Source organism: Stegastes partitus, unplaced genomic scaffold, assembly GCF_000690725.1.
Source record: "Stegastes partitus isolate 25-593 unplaced genomic scaffold, Stegastes_partitus-1.0.2 Scaffold1299, whole genome shotgun sequence".
In the NCBI taxonomy this organism is placed as follows: Eukaryota; Metazoa; Chordata; class Actinopteri; family Pomacentridae; genus Stegastes; species Stegastes partitus.
The window spans coordinates 39435-62309 of record NW_007579030.1 but is presented as its reverse complement, the minus strand read 5'-3'; the positions used below and the strand labels follow the sequence as shown (position 1 = coordinate 62309).

Here is a 22875-nt window from a genome sequence, read left to right as displayed (position 1 = left end):
AATGGGAGCATCTGCTCCTGACTTGCCCCCGCGCTGCGTCATCGCTCTGCCTCTGCGCAAGAAACAAACACACACGTCGGCCTCGCGAGGACGATCCGTACGCAAATTAGATGAAGGGGCTTCGTCGCATCTTCCTCGTGGAGTGGAGAGCCGTGACCCCCCTACTCAAGCAGAGGGGGTTTCCCACCCTCGGCGCCAGGAGCTCTAATCAGCAGCAGCTTGCGTTCCCCTGCGTGGGAAGCAGGCTGCGCTCCACATTCTGCCCCCTCGCAGTCAATCAGAGCTCATTACAGTCATGTCAACGAGGAATAAGGAGAGCGATTTTCCACTGAGGGTTTATGTGAACGTGGAGGATATAATTTGTTGGTTATGAGGTTGTTAATGATTGTGGGAATGGCGCAGACAGGACAGAGGAAGTTTTGCCAAGATTTACTTTGGAGGAGGGCGAGGGAGGGAGAGAGAGCGCCGATATTTACACGTGCTTAGTGCTCGTCGGCTTGTTAGAGCCTAATGAGCATGCATACGTTTTTTATTCTCGTTCCGAAGCGTAAAATGAAACAGAACGCTCATTTGCAAGAGCACATCGACCTGTTTGCTTCACAGGGTTAACGCTGATATGACCGCTTGTAGTCGGCGCTCATTCCAATGATTTCATTCTAATTAAAGCCCCGGGTGGGCTCAGCTTGTAAAGCCATGCTCATTTCCCTCCTCGCCACACTGGCAGTGAGACAGACCCCATGGAAAGGCCCAGAAGACATTCACAGGGAGAACCGGAGAGATTAGAGGAACTAACGCACACATATTTGTTGGTCTGTGTAACCATGGTGCTGGATTAATGGTCTGCAGTGAGGATCAGGGTGAACACAGAGCAGAGAGGTTCGCTCGCTGAAGGACAGGAAGGGCAGATCCACCACACATACATGTAGTTAGTCTGAAAATCAGGGTGTAAACCTTCACACTTAATCACGTAGCTCGTTGAGTGGTTATGCCAACTGATGTCAGTGTCGGTAATGGTGTGTGTGTGTGTTGCTGTGATCATACACACCCATTCTGTCTTCCATCTTATTATATCTCAACTAGATTTTTAAAAACAAAATCATAAAAATGCAGGTATTTTCCATTTCATCCTCAACATTTTAGTATCAACAGCTTTTCCATTCTTGACACACACACTACCAGACACGCGCACCGACACGACCGCCTAAACAGATTTAAACGGGCCGCGACGTGCGGCTGCAGCGCGGCGACCCGATGGGCCGGGCCACCTGTCAGTCAGCGGGACTCTATCTGAGGCCGGCTGCCAACACAGTTTGTGCCATGACAGACAATGTTCCAGCTCTCTTGCGTTTCTCTCCACGATAATGTCTGTCATTCACTCTTTGCTGCCACTCTTTCTCTGCAGCTCACTTTTTTTTTTTTTGTCACCCCCCGCAACTTAAAATGAGGAGGTGTGGCTGAGGAATGTGTTCTGTACAGACAAAAAACAACAACTGTTCAAATATGGATGTGTTCATATCCTCCATTAAAGAAGGAAAATAAGCTGAAAGTGACAAAAGTAATAATAAATAAAAATGTAATGAACATCATGATGCTGCTTTTGAATTGTGGTTCAACAGAGACCTGTGAACTAATATTTAGTTGAACAACCCTTTGAGCCAATCAGATGTTTTCTGTAACTCTCAGTCAGACTTGTGCACCTGTTGACAGGTATTCTGACCCACTGCTCATCAGCAACGTGCTCTCATTTGTCCGGGACAGTTTTGTTTTTTTAAATTATTCTTTTCAGCCACAGTTCAAAAGCAACGTCTTATTTCACTAAATTATAATTTAGCAAATTTTTATTTATTATTACTTTTTCCAGTTTCTAGTTATTTGAGTGACTGTTGTGGATTTTGCCTTTTCTTTAATGGAAGGAGATGAATACATTAGAGGACGACTGTACATCACAGTGTGCAAAATCTCAAAATTCATGTTCAGGGCAATAAAACGTAGTCCACTCCAATAAGGCTTTCATTAAAACAGTGCATTAGACTTGATTAGTGGGAGTGTGTTACGAGTGAAATATGATCCAGGAAGTGCACTTGGAGTAACGATATGATGCACGTTCTTATCAGTAGTTGTGTAATACTCACAGAACAGGACGTTAAGCCTCTTAAACCTGCAGACTGTCAGAGTGCCATCACATGGGGACCTGTGGCCACTGGACGGTGTGCATTTGCGCTTTTAGCATGACCGTCAAGTGGCATCAGATTCTATTTTTTGACAGTCTGCATCAACCTTTATCTTTATTTGCGATGAGAGGTGGGTCTGCAGCTCCGCCCCAGAGACCAGAGCTTCGTCACCCAGACTAGAGAAGGCTCATCGGGTCAGGAGAGCACCAGAAGCATGCTCGTTGTTTTCTTCAACGTTCTTGGGGTTGCGCTCAGTGAATTCCTTCCCCAGGGTTTGACTGTCAGGGCAGACTTCTACTGTAGCGTCCTGAGGGAGACGATTCTGTGGCAGTGTTGTGGGCCACAGTGCTAAGTGGGTTTTTCTTTGGTTTTTGGCAACAACAACTCAGTCTTTGCTCCCCACCTGCCCTCCTGACTAGATTAGGCTCCGTTCGTCTCTCCTTCTTCTTCCCCAAAATGATATTCTAGTTGTAGGGTCGCTGCTGTGACACAGTTCTGCAGATTCAGCACCCAGATGGCGCTGAACATGCTTTACGTAACAGGACTTCCAGGGAGCGGTCCCAACATGACAGCAGCACCGGGACTAGTTCTGCTCAAGGACACTACTTCTAAGCAGATGGCGGACAAATTTAAATCAGGCTTTTGATTTTTACAGGCGCCGTCTCTGAACCTTTTGATTGAACCTCGACACTTATTTTGTTTTTTTATCACATTTTTCTCGGGATCGTTATCTTGAAGACAAAAATCTGATCTCGTCATCGCCGGACATTAGAACAGACGGCCGCAGACAAACAATAATGTTGAATTATTGCCTTGCAGAAATATTTGAGTAACTTTGGAGATGTGTGGTTTTGGAGACTCTGAACTGAACAAACCTTCTACACTCGTCTAAAACAAACATTAAAAACAGAAAAAGAAAGAAGGTAAACAAGACTAAATTACACATGAAAAACAAGAAATAAATCCAGCGGTTGCACACGGACATGCTCGGCTGCTGACATTTTAGAAATAGAAATCAGGTTCTTCTTTTTTTTAAAAAATGCATCTCCACTTGAATCCGGTGATCTCGGACGCCTGATGCCTTTCAGACAGCGGCGGAAGTCCATCTAATGATGATTCAGGTCAAAGTCTTCTCACACCGCAGAAGAATTACAACAAATCACAGCCGAGGCTTTCAGCTGAGGGTGTTGAAGGACAAGATCCGGTGACTCAGTCGGCAAAGTGGCGACGAGGACATTCGTTATTACCAGCTGACCCAGAATGATGAAATGAATGTCGAACCTAAACACGAGTTTTAGGCGATTCCCCTTTTTCCAGAAAGATTTTATGGATTCATTCAGCTGAAAAATGTCAATTTTTTTAAAGCAAGCTTGTTGTTTCCTCCTCTGCAGTGTGTTTTAGATACACAGAGAGCGGATTATTATTCAAAATAGTTCATAGAAATATTAAATATTGAGGCCACTTAAAATAGTAAATGCTTAGTGAGTGAAAGATTATTCTTTTCACCAAGACTTTTAAATGAAGAAAGGCCAGCTGACATTCATGGTTGTGTGGAATCAAGTGGTTTAATGGTACCAGCACAGAAACTCCTTCCTGAAACCAGAGACCACACTGGAACTGAAAGCTCTATTCCTGAATGACACCTGGAAACTGACAAATTAAAAAAAAGGCATAAAAAGTGGGACTGCCATGTGCGATTTTACCATTTTCAGCCAACCGATTTGTCAAAAAAAAGTTGAATTACTGCACTTAATCGTCTGCTTGGTCTCATTCAGTCGGCAGCTGTTTTGTTAGCGAGCCGCTTCAGGAGCAGTTAGTCCACGTTTAACAGAGTGCCTTACTTACAGGCTCAACCAGATCAGAGCTGGTGATAAATGAAAAGCTGTGCGGTGCAGAGAGAGAGCGAGTGGAAGGAAACCTGCAACGTCCTGATCTCATTAGCTCCCGTGTTAGCCTCAGCCTCAGTGGATTAGCAGAGATGTGCTGAGCCAGAGAGTGAGAGGAAACTCCCAGGGACCAGGAGTCCGGAGAGGAGCGATGAAAGATCAGCGGTGGAGTCCGGGCTGGTGTCTGGATTCCCCCGTTTGGCTCGTCCTCTCCCATCCCGCTCTCATTATCGCGCTCACAGGCGTCCTAATGGAATATATTGACATTTAAATTTCAGCCTATTTTTCTCATTTTATGTACTTGTCCAAAAGCGGCAATAAATGTTTTCTGAAATTGCCCTACTGTTGTCTAAAAAGCCTCGCTGCCAGTTCTCGTTAAAATCAGCGGGTGCCAATTGTTGCATGCTAATGAGCTGTCTTGATTGAGTCGGTATAAAAAACTTTTTTCCCTTCCCACATTGTTACAAGTGCCGAGAGAAGAAACCTCTCCTGACTGAAGCATTAAAAGACCGGAGGAGCTTAAATGTGTGTTTGCGAGAAGGAAATTAGAGGCTGAACACCAATAAAGACGAAAAGCGTCAATGTTATTTTTAATTTTCATGCTCTCGGGATAAAACCTTCATGTATGTGTGCAGGCTTGTGCCGAACATGAAGAAGCCGTGTGCAGGAAAGTTAACCATAAAATCCCTTTATCCCAACTACTGACTACACATGATCATGAGAGGACTGAATTATCTGCATAACTCTTGTGGTTTACAGACTCCTTTCTGCAGCCATTCACAATAACAGTTGATTTATTTTAGTCTTAGAAACAACACAAGGCATCTCTGCACACTTTTATGGAAGTCTGGGAGAACAGGGGTGAACGAGAGGGTCCCACACGTCCGTACAGTTCTCAAAAAGAATCTTTTATCGACAAATATTTCAATTTGACAAGTCAAGTCTAACAATGTCCCGCCTCATACTGAACACGGTGAGGTGTCCGTGCACCGGTGATAACATTTTAAAAATAAACTTTATATTTATTTTTCTGTTAGTCTGTATGACTGTGCAGCTGCAACCAGACACTTTGCTGCACAGGTTTGTTTTTAGATCCAAATGGTTTCTGCTTATTTCTAAATTGTTCTCACTTAAAGCTTCGGGGAGGCTGCAGAGTATTTTAACGGCGCCAAACGCTGCTCTGAACGCCACCGAATAAAACGCTGTCCTCGTTCCAAACGCGAGCTGGCAGTGAGCAAAGAGAGTCAAGTCTCCTCCGTTTCTGATACACATTTCCAATGTTAAGTTGCCTTCACCCTCCTCAGAGAGAGAGAGGAAAAAAAAAAAACACTCTCCATCCTTTTACCCCCCGTCCTTGTAGCTGTTGCCATGGCGACCACTCAGATCCATTCACTGGGTCAGAGATAACCGGCGCTCCCGGTGCCCTGCCCGGGGCCGCGGCAGCTGCATAACCCAAGACGGCGGCTGCACCGTCAGCACCGACACGCTGAGCCTTTGTTTGTGTGTCGCGAGACACACTTCACCTCTGGTTTCTTTTTAGAGATATTCGGACCGGGAACAGATCTGAGGTCGTGTGAACTCCGGCATAAATAAATGAACGACCTCCAGCCAGGGTGGACGGGGAGAGCTGAATGTGCAGTTTGCTCAGGCACATAAATGAACAAATGGATCTCGTGTTAAATGTTGACCTTTGTCATTAGCGAAGCAGCGCGCGGTCACATCATTATCTTCCTGCAGCAGAGCGAGCTCATGTTAAGTGTTTGTGAATGCTTCGTCCACAACACAGCCTGCGCGAGGACGCTCTAGTGACTGTTTCCCACCACTGAGAAGCTCTTTAATGAGATTACGCAGCACCTTGTATACACAGGAGAGTTAGCGCCCAGCTGATACATAGATGGGTAGATATTATTGATCAGTGCTTCTCATGTGTCCGTGTCAGCAGATGGTCTCATGCACTCCAGTTTAAAAACGCAGAAAAAGGTGCTTGGGGTAGTTTAGAAATGGTGTGTTCACTAAGTTTGTCCATCTGAGCTGCTCTGACTGGACTGTTCCTCTGAGCACTGTATGCAGCGCATGTAGCAGAGCACGCATCACGACTCAGTGAATGTGATGGAGCCAGATCAGGTCTTAATAATGAGGTGCTGACTACCTCACTGGAAAAGTAATAAACAATTATTATTTTTGCCTCTCAGTATATATAAGCAGATATCTGAAGAATATTGACCGATATATTGAAATGAGACTGCAGTCCAGTAACAGTCCGGTTCTAATGAGAACCGAGCAGCATGCTAGTTCATGCACTTATCTAAAACTGAATTCAAGCACCAAGAACTATATTTGCATTCGTTTTTTTTCCCACAGCAATGATAGTTTCAAGCAAGACTGCACGAAATGTAAGTCCTGCACAATGACTGTCATGACGGTGCCATCCCTGTTTCATACGTGTCAGAACCGTTTGGTACAACAAAACCAAATGACTCCCAACATAACAGCTAAACTGCTGCACATTTCGATGGCACAGCGAGCCAACCGGCTTCACGTGAGCTCAGAAAGAGGACAACGTGCTCCGTCTGCACACTTCATGCAGAAGACGTTTTAACAATCCTGCTTTGTTCTGCTGTTCTTGCAGCTCGTTACAAGCCGCTGCACCTGTTTCAGTTTGTGTTAGCTTGTTTTTGCAGGCGCAACAGCAGCTAATGGGGAGAGAGGCGAGAAACAGTCGATCGAAAGGCAAATTCGGCCGTCTAACTTTGGCCCGAGTTCAATCAGGTGTGACAGAGTGTTATCCCACCATGCAGACGGTGCATCTGCAGTCCAGCTATCTGTGAACTCAGCCTGTGTGTTTTTCTTCTCCTGCTGCAGCGTGGATACTATTTCATGCTCATTTAAATAACTTTAGATTTGGACTCAGTGATAACACTAGCAGCAGCCACATGAAGGTAATGTGATGTTTCACTGGCAGAAGAGCGATTGTGCGTCATCGATGGTGAGAAAAATGCCAAAGGACGGCTTTAGGGCCTCTCTTCTTACTGTGTACATTCCTCTCAACCTTTGCTTCTCACTCTTTTTCTGAATCCTGGTCTCTATCTAACTCTGTGCAGCTGGAAATGCCTTATCTTGTGTATCCCAAGAGCCTTATAAGAGTCCTCTCTGAAACCCCTCCTCCCTTCTTTACTCCCCCAGAGGTAAGAACTTCTGCCTTCTCCCCCTCTGTCAGAGCATCTGCTTCTCATGCAGTAGCCTGCAGCCCTCTCTGTCTCCCCCACCACTTCCCACTCCTCCCCCCCTCTGGTTTGCTCTGAGCAGAGAAGCTGCCCACGTCCAGCCCGTTACTAACAACCCTCCAGTACTTACCTGCATCCCAGTTCTCCTTGCGGGGTAGAAAGCCCGGGAGTTTGTGACGCTGAATGCCTTCTGTCAGTAATCTTCCAAAGAAGGGAAATTTGTCATCCTCTGTTACGCAGAGACGTTTTACCCATAATCCCACCTGGTCTGTGCATGGAGACAGCTGTGGCTCTAACACACTGCATGCCGGCGCACCGCTCGTCGTTTTTTTCTCCACACAGTTGACTCACGGTTTTTGCCTTCGCGATGCTGAGCTGCTTCGCTATAAAATACAAGTATGTCGTATTTATTTCATCATAACTCCAACCTGAAACATGATAGGATATTATTTTTGAAGTCTTAAGCATGTGATGGTTGGATGCTTTATATCTGATGGATAGGATGCTGTGAGGAGGAGGACTTTGAGTACACACTTGACTTGCAGCAAGACAAATCAGAACGGTGTGTATTTCCTAGCGGATGACTGTTCTGACGCACCTGAATATTGCTTTTGGTTTGATTTATTGGTGAAATGAATATTCTAGCATATGAATAGCGATTCCTTTCCGTTGTTAGCAATGAACCACACATATCAAAGCTGAGGCTGACGTTTGGTTTTTGAATTCAACATTCTTGATTTGAGCCTTTTTCAGTTTAGTGGCTTCGTTACCAGCAACACTGTCTGATAAAGGCAACAAGAAGTGATCCAATATTTTATATGTTCATTACATAAATGATCTTATTGATAAATAAGAGAAGTAGTGTGAGATAGTTACTGTCTGTACAACCCAAACCCGACAGATCAGCAGCAGTAGTGTATGTATTGTGTGAGGGTTTTGTGTTACTGTCAGCAGCGGGGTGGTCCAGCGGGCCTCCCTGTTGGGGTGGGGGGTTCAGTTCTGCTGACTCTGTCACTTTGAACATGAACACAAACCCATTCACACACAGCCGTAGTGTGTGTGTGTGTACCAAACATAAATCTATAGCTGCTGCGTCGCACACACTCATAAACACACAGTACTTGCACAGAAACGCTTCTTCCCGCTCCATTCAGATGAAGGATGGCGACCTCGCACCGGCACACGGCGCGCTGAAATTAGCTGCATTTATTCCGACTGCGACACAGAAACACACGGTTCCTCTGTGTTCCCTCACACACTGCTGCTTCCCTCCCTTGTTTGCTGTTTGTTGTCACATTCATTCCAACCTTCACCTGTTCGAGAGATTGTCGTCTCACGCTGACGCGTTGGACTCCCACCTGTCCTTTCACTTTAATGTCCATAAAACCAAAATCCCATAATAGCAGCCTGCAAACCCCACAGTAGCTTCATACAGCATCCACTTGTGCAAATATCGCTAAGACACCGTTACCGCAAAGCTTTCAGGAAGTCAGAGGTGAGGCGGAGCAGGATTAATCACGTGATCATATGTCTGGATTTTAGAGTCCCGTCACCGTGTGGGGGAATAGCAGCAGATAAAATGCTTCCGATAGATGAAATAGAAAAGTTGCTGGAGCAGATTTGCGCATCCGAATGTTGTGCGCAGAGGCTTTCCCCTCGGCCGCCGCCTCGTCGCCGCTAATGGGCCGTGATGAATCAGAACCTAATCAATGCGCATTAGCATTAGGATTTATTCCCAGGCTCGCTCTCAGCAGCCGGCCGCAGCAGTGGACGGACAAAATCAACATCATTCAGCCAAACCGGAGGAGCTGCTGCTGCTGTCCACAGCCCACACTGTGTTGAATCAGCCGCCTTGTCAGCCAGCATGCTTCATTTGAAGGCCAACACACACACACACACACACACACACACACAGAGTTATTGAATAAGCAGGGAAGGCCACCTCAGTGGATCTATGTGACATAAAGGAAATCGGTCGGTATTGCTCGTAGCGGACAGTGTTGCAGGCTGGATATTGTGCTTCTTTTTCCCACACTAATGCACGCTCACACCAACCTGTATGATGTTTCTGCTGCTAGATATACCACTGCAATAATTGTTTGACTCCTCAGAACGCCAACAGGGGAGACTGTATGTACAGTATGTATAGGCAGCTTTGGACACTGCTGTGCTTCTAGTTTAGCTTGTAACATTACCTGTTTCTGTTATGACCACAATACGCCTCCTTGAGCAAATACTTTACACTCAGAGGATAAGTCTGGGATATTCTGTGTTTTTCTTGAAGTCGCAAAAAGGGAATAAAAAGAGCAAAACCAGCAATTAAGTGATCCCACTAACAGTCAGTGTGTGAAGCTGTTCCGTCTTAAAGCATCAATGAGCCTCATTGTTTCACCGGATCGCCTTCATTACAACGACTGTACGCGCTAACTGTGTGTACATCCGCAGCTGAAAGTAGTCCACAACAAACACTATTTAGTATATTTTGCTTAAATGCACAAGAACGATTCACAAACGTTCTTACAAACAGACGACGTTGGGATTCAGGAAGCACTAAGAGGCAGAAGGATTTGTTAATAATAAGAAAAATACAGAATAAATCAGCCTCATCCTTAAAGTATTTGCCCTGGAGGTGGGAAGTGTGTTTATATTGGAATTGTGTATGTCAGGATTTGTGTTTCTCATGCATCCTGTGAAGTGGTTCAGGTGGACTGGAGATGGTGTCTTCATGAGCTCAATGTGAAATGCCCCTCCATGACTTTATTGTCCTTCCTGTGTTATATTATTCTGAGTTGACTAGCGTGTGTGTGTGTGTGTGTGCTGCATGCCATTCTTCGATGTGTTGTTGTTGTTGTTGTTGTCGTCATAGACTGTGTGCTGTTGCTGGAGCCTGACAGTCTTTCCTACATGTAGAAAAAAAACAAACCCACCACCATTGTAGTTTGTCCTGTCATTCCAGTGAGATCTTTCCCTTTCCACCTCAGTCTTCTTTCTGTTTGGGATGATGTGTGTGTGTGTGTGTGTGTGTGCGTTCTACCTGCATTGTGACGTCCCCGAGCTGCGCATGTTGTCACTTTCTGTTTAACAGCACTTTTCTTTTCCCCTCTTTCCCTTTTGTCCCGCTCGTTCTCACCGCCCACTCTGTTTTTTTCCTTTTTGTCCCTGTTGACTGTGTGCAGCCGTGTTGTGCTCAATCCTGTGCTGTGTTGATTTTGTTGAACCCCCCTCCCCTCACCCCCGGTGCTTCTCTTGTGGTTTTTGTTTTTGTTCTTGTAGTTGCAGGACCCCCGCATGTATGATCAGGTCTATAGGTACTTAGACCTTCCAGGGCAGGTATGTGAAAAATACAGCGATTTATTTTAACACTTGTGTGTGATTGGTGCTACGGCAGCTTCCTGTGTGCTGAAGTGTGGGAGGCAGGGACTGCTGTTTGATAACGGACCGCTACAAGATTCTGCTTTATTGCTCAGCTTCCTTTATTATTAAGTTTTGTTCTTCCGTAAAGTACATTTAAAATGATTTGATTTGGTGGATCAACGGGCATTCCCTGTTCCCAAGCTTGTATGACACAACATTTTCTTGCTTCTGCTTAAGATTCTGTGTGAGTTGTGTCTTCAGAGAGCTAAGTTTAAATTAAAAAGCACTGAGCTGGACAGAAGTCACCAATTTTCAAAGGCTGCTTTTGTATGTGGGTATTTATGTGGCACATGTAAAGTTAAACCAGAGGGTGTGGCAGCTCTCAGAAAGTCAGATTAATGATGACATTTGTGTGTGAATAGTCAGAAGATGCTCCCGTTTTTCTAGATCTGCCTCCACTGTCTTTATCTTTTCTTGCAAGACGACGAGTTATATTTAACAGCTAATCTGTTATCTTCTCTCCTCTCATCTCCTCTCACTATTGTCTGTCCCGTCATCCCCAAACCATCTCCCGCGGGTTCACACTCCGTTTGATTCCTCGCCTACGTCTCCCCCCTCTAACCGTCTCCCCCCCGCCTTTCATCACCTCCTCTGCCAAAGCTGAAGGCGATAGACCGTCCGCAGGAGCCGGACAAGGTACCGCGGGCACCTCACGACCGCAAGAAGGAGTGGCAGAAGCTGGCGCTGGGTGCGGAGCTCGCCCAGGACATTCCCGAAGACAAACACAGGGAGGCCAACGGATCCGCAGGTTACCACGACAACAGGTGCGTGAAGGCGGCTCGCGTGGCTCCAATTAGCCCGTCACAAGTTCCCAGCAGGTGTCGCTTAACATGCACATACATCCTGGTAGCCAGAAATACTTTCATTTTTTATTTAATTTTTCCTTTATTTAACCAGGTAGGTTAATTGAGAACAGGTTCTCATTTACAATAACAACATCATACAGAACAAACAGAACTTCTGATTTGATGCAACAATCAGCTGAATTATCAGCAGGACGCAATTACTCACATCTACAAAAATATATGGTGGCCCAGACCACAGTGGGTTCTACGCTTTACCAACACCGAGGAGATGCAGACACAATGGGGGCGACGAAGGTCCCTCACAGCTCTGATTGCGTTTATTGTGCCTCAGAGCTCCACTGCCACTCATGTTCAGCCGTTTCCCTGCTCGTCAGTGTGATTAAGAAGAAAAGGTTTTTATGCAAATCGGCTGGTCTTGCTGGACTCGTCAGCAACGTGCACCGCTGACACAAAACCTGTCCTGCAAGTGCAGATGCACTTCAAGAGAATGGATACGGCAGCGTTGGACTGAATAGATGGTTGAGTGGGCGTGACTCTGGATGCTGTACCCACAGTGACGGACAGCAGCAGCAGCGTCCGTATTAAAACTGTAGCCGACGTGCATTTACATTAATCTCATGCGTAAAAATCTATAAAACTGGAGCAGCAGGAGACACATTTAGATGTGACTTTCTGTAGCGTATGACAACATATGTTGAGCCCAAATCGAACAGCAGCGTGTGATAGAGTCATGTGATGCTGTGGTATGTTCTCTGAGATGTCTCCATCAGACAAACAGAGTCACTACAAAACACGTCGTTCTTCATTTTATATGGCAGTTTCTGTGTTTGACGCTTTTTAAGCATGACAGTTCATAGATACCTCAAACCTCCACCTCTGATGAAGGACTGTTTGCTTTTATTTTTACTCTAACACGGCTGATGTTGAGCTGCTGTATAGATAGAGGAGTGTTGTAGAAAAGAAGTGTTTTTCCTTTCTTATTTTTTTACATATTTTGATTTAAAGCTCGTAGACTGCTTTGTCTTTCGTGTAATTTAGACCAGCAGAAAGCAAAGTCACTTGGCGTTTAGATGGTGATACGTGTCTCTTGAATGGCAGCACCCACAGAGCGCTGCATCAAGCCCAGACCATCAGCATCACTCACTTCACCCGTCAGTGGTTTCAGAGATGGGTGGAGGTCGGAGGTGTTGCTGTCGGTCATGGTGGGAGTCTGAAGCTCTTCAAGAGCTGGCAAGATGAATTACAGGAGAGCATTGTTCTGCAATGCAAAATGAATTTATTTTTCTTTTCTGACCATTTTCTAATGATTAGAAACATTTGATGCCTTTTCGTGCCCCTAAAAATGAGGTCAAAGAAAAGCACGGCGGTAATTAATCTGCACAATCTGCTCTAAACTTTTAGTTCCCTTTACACGTATCTATAGCTGAATCCACACTGATTAGTCCTTCTTCAACCGGATGAATCAGTTTTACTGCCGAGTACGACGAGTAGAAATGTTTTTAAAAAGGATCACAAGAAAGTCAAAAGAACAGCAAGTGTTGGAAATGCAATGATGCATACAAAGCAACAGAAATATTTACAGTTTGCCAGAATGTGCAAATTATTCATCTGAGAATGTGCAAAGTGACACGTAGAGTGTGAACAACTTGAGATGGATCAGAGGGTAATAATAAAGCTGACGATGAAGCTGCTTGTTCATGTGTTGAGTCTGTGCTCGAGGGTAAAGGCAGGAGAGAAGCTGTGTGGCCTCGTTGGAGCTCAGCTGTTGTTGTTGTTGTTGTTTAGGTTTAAGAGCAAACAACAAACCAGAGTCACATCCTTTGTATTTGAACTTCAAACTAATTCTGCTTTACCATGAAGTTTTTGCACATCAGAAAGTCTTCCTGCAAGTTGTGTTAGATCATAAATCTTTCACATCATAAATGACTCGGGCCTTCATTTAGATATAATTCATGATAAATGAGCCGATTTAGCAGAAGAAGATGAAGACTGTAAATAAAGTGAGGCTCAGTGTAGTTAAAGTGCTCCACATGAAGCGGTGCTATCCAGGTTATGCAGAACGTGCAACTGAACGCGTCACGAGCAACGCGAAGCAGACGTGATTTAAATGATGAAATAAAGCCGTGTTCCTCTGCTCAGGGCTCCCTTGTACATGGAGCACTTGGACGGGCCCTTCTCGCTGGCAGCGCTGCCCTACAGCCAGATGAACGAGCTGCTGAACCGCACCGGGGACAGAATGTATTCCCGACCCCACGACCCGCCGCCGCCGCCGCCTCCCATGCACCCACTGGGAGAGATCAAGCCACCCTCTGTGATCAGGTGGGCCAGGAGACGACACTCGCGCCTCAGTTTCCGCTCTGTTTCTCACTCTTCCATCTCACCTCTGACCTGAAAAAAAAAACAGCTTAAAGGCTCCGTGCAGATTCAAACGACAGGGAGGAGTTATTTATGAATGCAGCCCCATCCCCGTCTCGTTGCCTCGTTTGTCTCCGGTTTTTCCTCCTTGCATACATCAGTTGGTCACAGTGAGTGGCATTCGATTACTTTTCTGTTTGTATGTGAGAGGAGGAAGATTTTTCTTGCTGTTAGAACGGACCAGACGATTGGGATTTTGTGAACCAAAGACAGAGTTTTTAAAAAAACCCCAACAAAATAAGAGAGGGCTTGGAGAAGGGCAGGATCGATAGTGTGTTAAGGCCACTGAGCACATTACAGGTTGTTTTTCTGCTGCGCTCTTTTGCCGCATATGTCACAGTTTGAGGGGATGGAGAGATCTGAGGGAATGATTAAAGCAGCGCCAGAGAAATATCACATTGATTTTTCCACTTGTCCTTGCAGCTACTTTCTCCTCTTTTCCTCCTCGCTCTCATTTACTTCTTCTGACCTTTAGTTCTGCCGTGTTGCCGTTTTTTTACGAGTCGCCATCATCGTGTTTCCTTTCAAAACTTTTCCTACCTTTTTAATGTAGCACACGGAGCAGATATCGGCACAGATTCGGCCTCGAGCGTGTTTAGAGGAAACACTCTGTTTTCCTCCCTCTCCCCACGTCTCTCGCTGGGCTTTTTGTCAGCAGTGCAATTTCCTTCGTAGGAAGAAAATTGATTGTGAACGTGTCGGTCTTTGTGTTGCGAGGTCCTGGTTAATGGCTAGATCTACCCACACAAGCCTCGGCGTCGGTGAATGGCCGATGCTGTTAACAATCTGCTGTTAGTGTGCCGGTTACCGTAAGGTCTAGATGCTCGGGAGATCTCAGCTCTCCTCGAGTCGCCTTTAACCTCTAAATTGACGCGCTGACATTCAAGTAGAAAATTCTTTGTCATCGTGATTCTATCCACGCTTTCAAACTTCTCTGGCGTCGTTTCCAAGAGCTACTGTAGGCACGATCACGAGTCCCGGCAGCTGATTCCGACGCACCGCTGCACATTTTTAATTGAGAAGAAATAATTACATTTAGTCGAACAAGACGAACTGGGATGTTGACATGCGCTTCTCAGGCATCGCTCATGTGTTGACACGCCACTTAGTTGCAACCGTTGTCGAGCTTTCCGCACATACGCAGTTGACGGTGGCAGATTTTGAAAATTGAAACAAGCGCTGCCTGCAGATTTAATCAGCTGTAGCTAGCAAGCTAATTAAGATAATGTTGGTTCCATGAGTTGGTCGAAAACTGCTGACTTCTTCATTTTTCCAGCCGACTCATTTCACAAACAGGACTTTTGATGCTGATGTGTTCTACTGGACGCCCGAGGCTAAAGGCGCATGTCGTGGAAATTTGTTCTTGGATTGCAGCGTGAAGCTAATTAGTCGGGATCTCAGGTGTAACGAGGACACGTGTGTTTTCTCTCTCCGTCCTTTCAGCTCCAGTTCGGGTTTCTCCGACAGCAGACCCCAGTCTCCAGCCCGGACAGCAGGCCTCAACTCCAACACTCCTCCTCCTCCGCCACCTCCTCTCCCCCCTCCTCCTCCGCCTTTACCCTCCTCAGGCCTGCGGGGCACCCCTCCTCCCCCTATTCCTCCTCTCCCGGTCCAGCAGCAGCCGCCGGCCATCCCGCCTCCCCCAGCTCCCCTCCAGATCGCCCCGGGAGTGCTGCACCCGGCGCCTCCGCCCGTGGCGCCTCCCCTCCACTCCTCGTCCCCGGCCCGTCTCCAGCAGGTCCTGGACAAGGGCCCATTGGCGGGCTCTGGGACTCAGTCCGACGGCAGCATCCTGCCTCCTCCTCCGCCGCCGCCTCCCCTGCCCCTCCCCGGAGCACGGAGCTCGTCGCCCTGTCCGTCAGGCCCGCCGCCCGTGCCGGCCTTCCCCTCAGCAGGAGCCATGGCCTCCCCGCCGCCCCACTCCCTCCACGACGTGGGGCTCAAGAGGCACCATCCAGCCAACCTACCGCCCATCAGCGACGCTCGCAGCGTCCTGCTGGAGGCCATCAGGAAAGGTGAGAGGCGCTTTGCAAATGTGTTCAAAAAGAAGTTCTTTATTTGTTTTAGTTTTTTTTGCCATTTGGCTTTAACAGACAGGATAGTCGAGAGGAAGGCAGGGAAGTAGGAGAGAGTGTGAGGGAAGGACCTGCAGAAAATGGTCATGGGGTGGATTTGAACCAATGGCCGCTGCATGTATGGGTTGCCCAGTCCACCGGTTGAGCTGCCAGGGGGCCCGCAAGAAGTTCTTTTAAAAGACGGCGGATCCAGATGTTCACGGTTGCAGATTCACTGCCGCTACTGCTTTAAAACAGTTGACTTCTGGAGGTTCTTGATCAGGGGTGTCCAATCCTGGTCCTCGAGGGTCACAGTCAATTGAATCAGGTGTGTTGGAAGAGGGGACACATCTACAACATGCAGGACTGTGGCCCTCGAGGACCAGGATTGGACACCCCTGGTCTAGACGTTCTGCAAGTTCTAAATAGCCTAGAAGCTCTGCAAGCTCCACAAGTTCTGGAAGTACCAGAAGTAATTCCTTCTTTTATGTTCTTCTCAGAAGTCCATAGCTTCAGCCAGTAACGGTGGAAGTTGAGAGAAAGTTAGTTCATAATCAATTACCTGATACGTGGATAATGAGCTACTGCTCTGACAATCAGCTTCTTTTTTAATCCTTATTGAAGCAAAGCAACAAACTTTGCTTACACGTTTGTGTACCAAACACTAAGTACATCTATATGAACTAGGTGGTAAATGATGGTACAGATAAACTACATTTATCTTTGGACTGTCCGATAAACACAGAAGGAGCCTGTATTAAACCTACTGGGTTCTTTCACACACCGAACAATTAATTAGAAAATAATCAGCAGACTGATAATGAAAACAACAACTAGTTCTAACCCTGAACGAGCCTTTTGTGGATGAAGCACTTCCTGTCCACTATTTGATTCCTTATGTGCTCCTCTTGCCAGCAGACGTGTCTAATGAGATGCCAGATTTTAAAATGAGCTCTTATATCAACGAGATAAAACTTTAGCAAGCAGCACGAGTCCTCGGCTCTATCTCAGTCGGCTGAATTTTGCTTCACTGCGGTCCTGCTTTGTGATCTTGGTTTATCAGATGACTTTCGTTTTACACCCCAATTACATTATTCTTTATTAGCCATTAGAACAGAAATGTGAGCCGTGTCCGTTTCCCTGCTGCAGGCATTCAGCTGCGCAAAGTGGAAGAGCAGCGAGAGCAGGAGGCTAAACACGAGCGGGTCGGCAACGACGTGGCCACCATCCTGTCGCGCCGCATCGCCGTGGAGTACTCCGACTCCGAGGACGAGTCCGAGTTCGACGAAGGAGACTGGATGGAGTGAAGGCGGCGAGGGCAAAGAGAGGAGCAGCGTTGGCGACGGAGGACAAACGTGTTCAGGTGACCAACACCAAACCTCGCCATCCAAGAAGAGAAACATCGATATCGCCCACGTTTCCCCCGTCAGGCTTTTTTATCTCGTCATATCTCTGTCTCGTTGTGGTTTGTGTTCGGTGGAGAGTCTCCACGTCGCCCTCGTCGGTCTTTCTAGTGTTCCCAGAGAATTTCTTTTTTTGCATTCATTCTGTTCTGCACTACTACACGACCTTGTTTCTGCTGGATTTCTTGGTGATGAAATCCCCCATGTTTACTATTGTTATACATGAAAATAACTTTTTGAAGAGCCACTTGTTTTTGTTTCTTATCTGTACGTTGATGTTAAAAAAAAAAAAAAAAAGAACACACAAGAAAAAAAGAAAAAGGAAAAATGAAGGCATGTTGCATCTATCTTTAGTTCTTCAACATAGTTTTGCCACCTTGTGGCCGAACACGGCATCGAGTGAATGCTGCTTTATTTTATCCTCTTTTATTTACCTTTTACTGCCGAAGCATTTTGCAGTTTTAACAGGCCAGTAGTTTCCAGTACTGACCGCTACACGAACAGTTTGAACACCAGCTGGGTCGTCTTCTGTTTTCCGTCTTGTTACCAGGACTGACTTCACCACTAAGAACAAGCAAAAGATTGTGTCGCTACGTCATGTGATGATTGTTGTGCGGTTGAAATGACGATGGGAAGCATTCGGCTGCTGTGGCCACACGTGTGCGTATCCATCCACTGACATGTAACCTTTAAGCCCAGGGAAACGTACGCCAAGAGATTCACTTCTTCTGTCTGTCCAGGTTCAGAGGAGCCACTTCCGCTCACGTTGACATCAGGCAATGTCAAAGAGAAACACTTAAGCCATTGATTTGGAGTGTATTCAGCTCCCGTCGTTTCCTCGATTTTACGCAACAGAGACGGACGCTGGAAGTGATTTGACGCTGTAGATGAGTTCCTGCCTCGCTTGTTGTCCCTGATAAATATTGACGGCGTGCCCACGATAATGAGAATCCGACCAACAACGGGTACAAACCACTCGACATCACCGAAGGCAGCTTTTCCCGCCCCTCAGATCCCCCTTTTACTGTGTAGCTGCCCGAGAAGCCTCGCCTCGTCCGGCTCCACGACAGCAAGAGTAGATTCTGCGCGATACTGCCTTCTGATCCCCGAACAGAGAGGTATTCATTCTGCCTTGTTTGGCTCATTTCACAGAAAATGTCTGCCATCCTTTTCCGTTCGTTCGTTCTTTTTGTTTTGTTTTTTTTTCTTCTACTTGCCTTATTGTTCGTACAAAACGTATCGTTGAGTTGATGAATGTATTGTGCTGTTACTACTTACTTGCCTGCGCTTGTATGGATTTGCTGTTTCTATGTTCGGGTGGGAAAAAGGGACCCTGGTTTAAAAAAACAAAAAAACAAGAAAAAAGATTCGATCAATACTGTATACCATGTAACTTATGTAACTGTTGACTGTAACAGTTTGCTTGAATTAATAAAACTCTAATGTTATGTTTCAGCGCTACGTGCTAACGGTTTGTCGTCGGGGAGTAGAGCTTCTCGTCTCAGCCCAGCTCTGGTCTTTAGCTTGATTTGATCACCGATGATCGTACACGAGCCAGGATTTCTCAGTTTGACTGGAAATTGAACTCCTTAAACTTTCTGAGGAGAACCCTAAAAATAAAAAGTCAAAATTAGAGACGATTACTTCTTTGATCCTGATTTTAGAATCAGATGAACGTAGCCAGAAAACATCGTCCTAACTTACGCTGAAATGTTGCGTTCTTGGTTTAAGAAGTTCATATGAGTAATTCCAGATTAAATTTAATAGAACCACTGGTGTGACTGATTGCTAGTCTCAAACTGATTCAAATAATTTCAAAATAAAAGCACACCATTAATTCTCGTGTCCAAGATTGACAAATAAAACTGCTTCCTCCACACACAGGAACAAGTTAGGTCAGGGGTGTCCAATCCTGGTCCTCCAGGGCCACAGTCCTGCATGTTTTAGATGTTTCCCTTCTTCCAACACACCTGATTCAAATGATCAGGATCATTATCAGGTTTCTGCAGAGCTTGATAATAAGCTGGTGTGTTGGAAGAGGGAAGCATCTAAAACATGCAGGATTGTGGCCCTCGAGGACCAGTGTTTGACCCCCCTGAGTAAGGTGATGAGAACCACGAAGGTCTTTTTATTGGGATAGCATCGGGTTAACTTGGAGACATGTTTACTTTCGATGCACTTAAATTGCAAAAAATATACGAATGTGCAAATGAGAAATAATCATAATAGTAAACTGCTCTATCCTCCATTTGTCCTTAACTTTTAGTTGATTACCGTCTGTTTGCTCAGAAGGTGGAGGTACTGATACGCCAACAGGAAGGCTATGGATCCTACATGGTGGAATCTGAACCAATAAATTAGCTCATACATGGAATTCACCCTAAAAAGTTAATACTGCAAAAGCTCAGCAGACTAATTATCAAGTCGGGTGAAGCTGTCTCACTTCGTCCAGGTGCAAATAGATCTTATCTAAGGAAACGTCCCCAGTGATCCACGTGAACCTGCCTTTAAAAAACAGATAAAACAGAAACTTGATGGGCTCACACGCCGCCACACATTCCTCCATTCCCCGGTTCTCCCTCATCACGTTCTCACTTAACTCATCTTCTCACCTCTTCCCTCCTCCGCCTGTTTCCTCCCCGTCGTCTCTCTGAACAGAAGGGATGCTTCTGGAGTTTTGGTGTTTATTATTTTGTCATTTTTTGTCCCGTCACTCTTTATCCTCTAAAGCCTGCGGTTTCAAAAGACGCTCTGGGCATTTCAGCTTTCGTGTCAGGGCGGCAACGCGACATCTGCGCCCCGCAAAACACGTCGGCGTGGGGACTGGAAGTTGGCGGCGTGGTGAGGGGTTTCTCATGTGGCTCGCCGGTAGGAGGAGGAGGCTTATTAAAAAGTGAGAGTGTGCACGCGTCTGAGGGGGAAGCTGATGAAAAAGAGATTTAATTACCAGATACAGTGTGTTATTCTGCTCATGCTGGGAAGATGTCCAACTGTTCCACCTTGGAGGGGAGCTGTCTGATTTGTTTTCTCCCCGACATTAAACTGTAGTCAACAGACCTGAAATTGCATTTGCGAATAATCATCAGCGGCTGTACTTTAGTTTCACACTGATGCGTTGTGCCACAATCAGCTTTAGAGCTTCCTATTTGAATTATGCTTGTGCAAGAATGTTCTACCTGCCTGCACCTCATAATTTACTGCAAAAAAAAAGGCTAAAAATAAGACTCTAAGTGTTTGTCTTTTCTCTAATCTACACAGAAGTGACAGCTTATTGAAACACTTCCCCCAAGTGGACATCATTTGTACAGAAAGCCTTTCATGAGCCATGAACTTGTGTATTTCTAGAGGGACGGCACAGTAAACTTAAACACTATTAACTACCTAATGACGGAAAGTTCCTGGAACAGACTGACACTCCAAAATACGAGCACGTCATCTGTTTATTTTCAAGTTGCATTGACACCGTTTTATATTCTATCAAGGCTTTCCAAAGATTTGTAACCAAAAAAAAAACATTCAATTTGTATAAATGCTGTATAAACATAGCTGCACCCAGTAATGCAAACAAAAAAAAAGAGAGAGAAGGCAAAGCAGGGGCAGGTCAGACTGAAATGAATTCACAGCAGAATACATTAAGACTACTTTAGTTTGGAAGCTTTTGCATTACACAGCACAGTTCGGGCATAAAACACAACCTAACACTGGTGTAGTTTAAAAGGAATTCATTACTAAAAACAGTGTTTTCACAAGTTATGAATGTGATTCATCCTGATCTAGATTTGCTATATATGTAAAAACTGCATTTGTTCTTTACAAACTGAGGAGTGTCACAAAGAATCTGCACTTTTAGAAAACATCAATTCTATCAAGATCTACTCGAATTCAAATATATATACGGTAAGAATAGCAGCTCATCTATTATTAAACACAGCTGTTATAAAGACGTAAGGGCAGGGTGGTATCCCAAAACGATAAGAACTGAGAATCTAAAAAAACAGCTTAATGTCTTAAGAAGTTTTGTGAGGTGGGGATTTAAATACTCAAGCACAACAGACATTTTTATGCATCAAATGGAATGCCCCCGTGATACAGATCCAACCCTGAGGGGCTTTAAACCCGGCTCTGCTGGTTGACATTCAGCCCCATCAATCAGATAAGACACCCAGTAACTGCAGTAGGATAGTATTATACTGTATAAGGCTGTCAACTTGGATGTGTCGGTCTTTCCAAAGGTTACACTCTAACACACACTCATGGATGTTTCACCCATTTTGTCGCCCTCACTCTCACCTTAGTTTCTGTCTTTCAAGTTCTACCTAAAGTCTGCTTTGTTTCGGTATCTACATGCTGCCACGGCATCTGCAAAGGGTTCAATCTTTCCCTGGTTTGTCATTTCACTTTGAGGGTGTGATTTTTCCTGCGAGGCAGCGTCTTCTGGACCTGGCGGGCCCGAGTGCCAAAACCGAGAGACTGCAGGGACTCGGTGATGAAGCGCTGCGTCGGAGAGACGCACAACATCACCAGCAGCTTGGCGTCGCCACCTAGTGGACGAAGGTGGAGAGGAACAAGGGAAAGGAGACGGAGACGAGGATGAAAGGATTATATGTGATTACATGACGTGTACGTCTTTGTCTTTACATGGGAGGCACCGTTGTGTGTCTGACCTATGGTGTCCTGCAGCAGGTGAGTGAGTTTGCTGTTCCTGTAGGGGACGTGAGGCCTCTGCTCAGCCAGGGATCCCAGGACATCGGACAGCGCTGACAGGCTGCGATTTATGCACGACACCTCCCACAGAGCTGCACCCGAAATTCCCGACATACCTGGTAGACAGAAGCAATAACGTCAGTCCATGAGCTCGGTGAACAGAGCTCTGTACTGTGATGCAGGTTTCAGGGTTATCGAGGTAACTTCAGGTTCAACCCTGAATTTACAGTGTTACAATGGCGGTTTACTTTGTCACCATGGCAACCTATGCTGCACATCTGGAGGACGGGAGTTTTCAGAGATCCGTCTTTTCTTTCCCTGACCAGCATAAATACGAGAGATACAGAATGTCAATGGTGGGAATTCCAGGAATCCTTGCTTTATTCAACAGAGACTATTTAAAACACTTCAGAATGTAATTGTTGACCTTTTAAGATTTGCAGCAAACTCTTGAATTATGTTTTGTATTTGTTCTTTTTACTTTCGAACAGATTGCAGCTGAAAGAGTGAAGCTAGAACTGTCCTAAACGTCGCAAGAACATGCTACATCTGAGCAACACGTTTTGGCGTGAAATAAAAAAAAGTCATACTATAGCATGTCGTTTTTGTCAAAACAGGTCATGATTCAGAATGTCGTCAAAACGCTTCAGGATGTAGTACACAGTGGATATACTTCAATGCATGTCGTAGAAATCACCTGAGGAAAGTATTTCGCAAAGAAAAGTCATTTTGAGTTTTGGTGTGAAATAAAAAAGTCATGCTATAGGGCCGCTGCTATAGCTCACCTGGTTGAGCTGG

General features: G+C 45.6%; 1 protein-coding gene across 2 annotated transcripts in view; it reads left to right on the top strand.

Moving 5' to 3' along the window:
* Window positions 1–18828, top strand: part of wasf1 (WASP family member 1) — a 70404-nt gene extending 51576 nt beyond the window's left edge. The window contains exons 6-11 of one of the 2 annotated variants that reach the window (XM_008298248.1): window positions 7159–7242; window positions 10555–10611; window positions 11296–11459; window positions 13641–13820; window positions 15360–15931; window positions 17120–18828. In XM_008298248.1, coding sequence (XP_008296470.1) covers window positions 7159–7242; window positions 10555–10611; window positions 11296–11459; window positions 13641–13820; window positions 15360–15931; window positions 17120–17277 — 1215 coding nt within the window. In that variant the 3' untranslated portion in view covers window positions 17278–18828. The remainder of the gene's footprint in view (window positions 1–7158; window positions 7243–10554; window positions 10612–11295; window positions 11460–13640; window positions 13821–15359; window positions 15932–17119) is intronic. The other variant, XM_008298250.1, reaches the window with a different exon arrangement.
* The last annotated feature ends 4047 nt before the right edge of the window (window positions 18829–22875 follow it).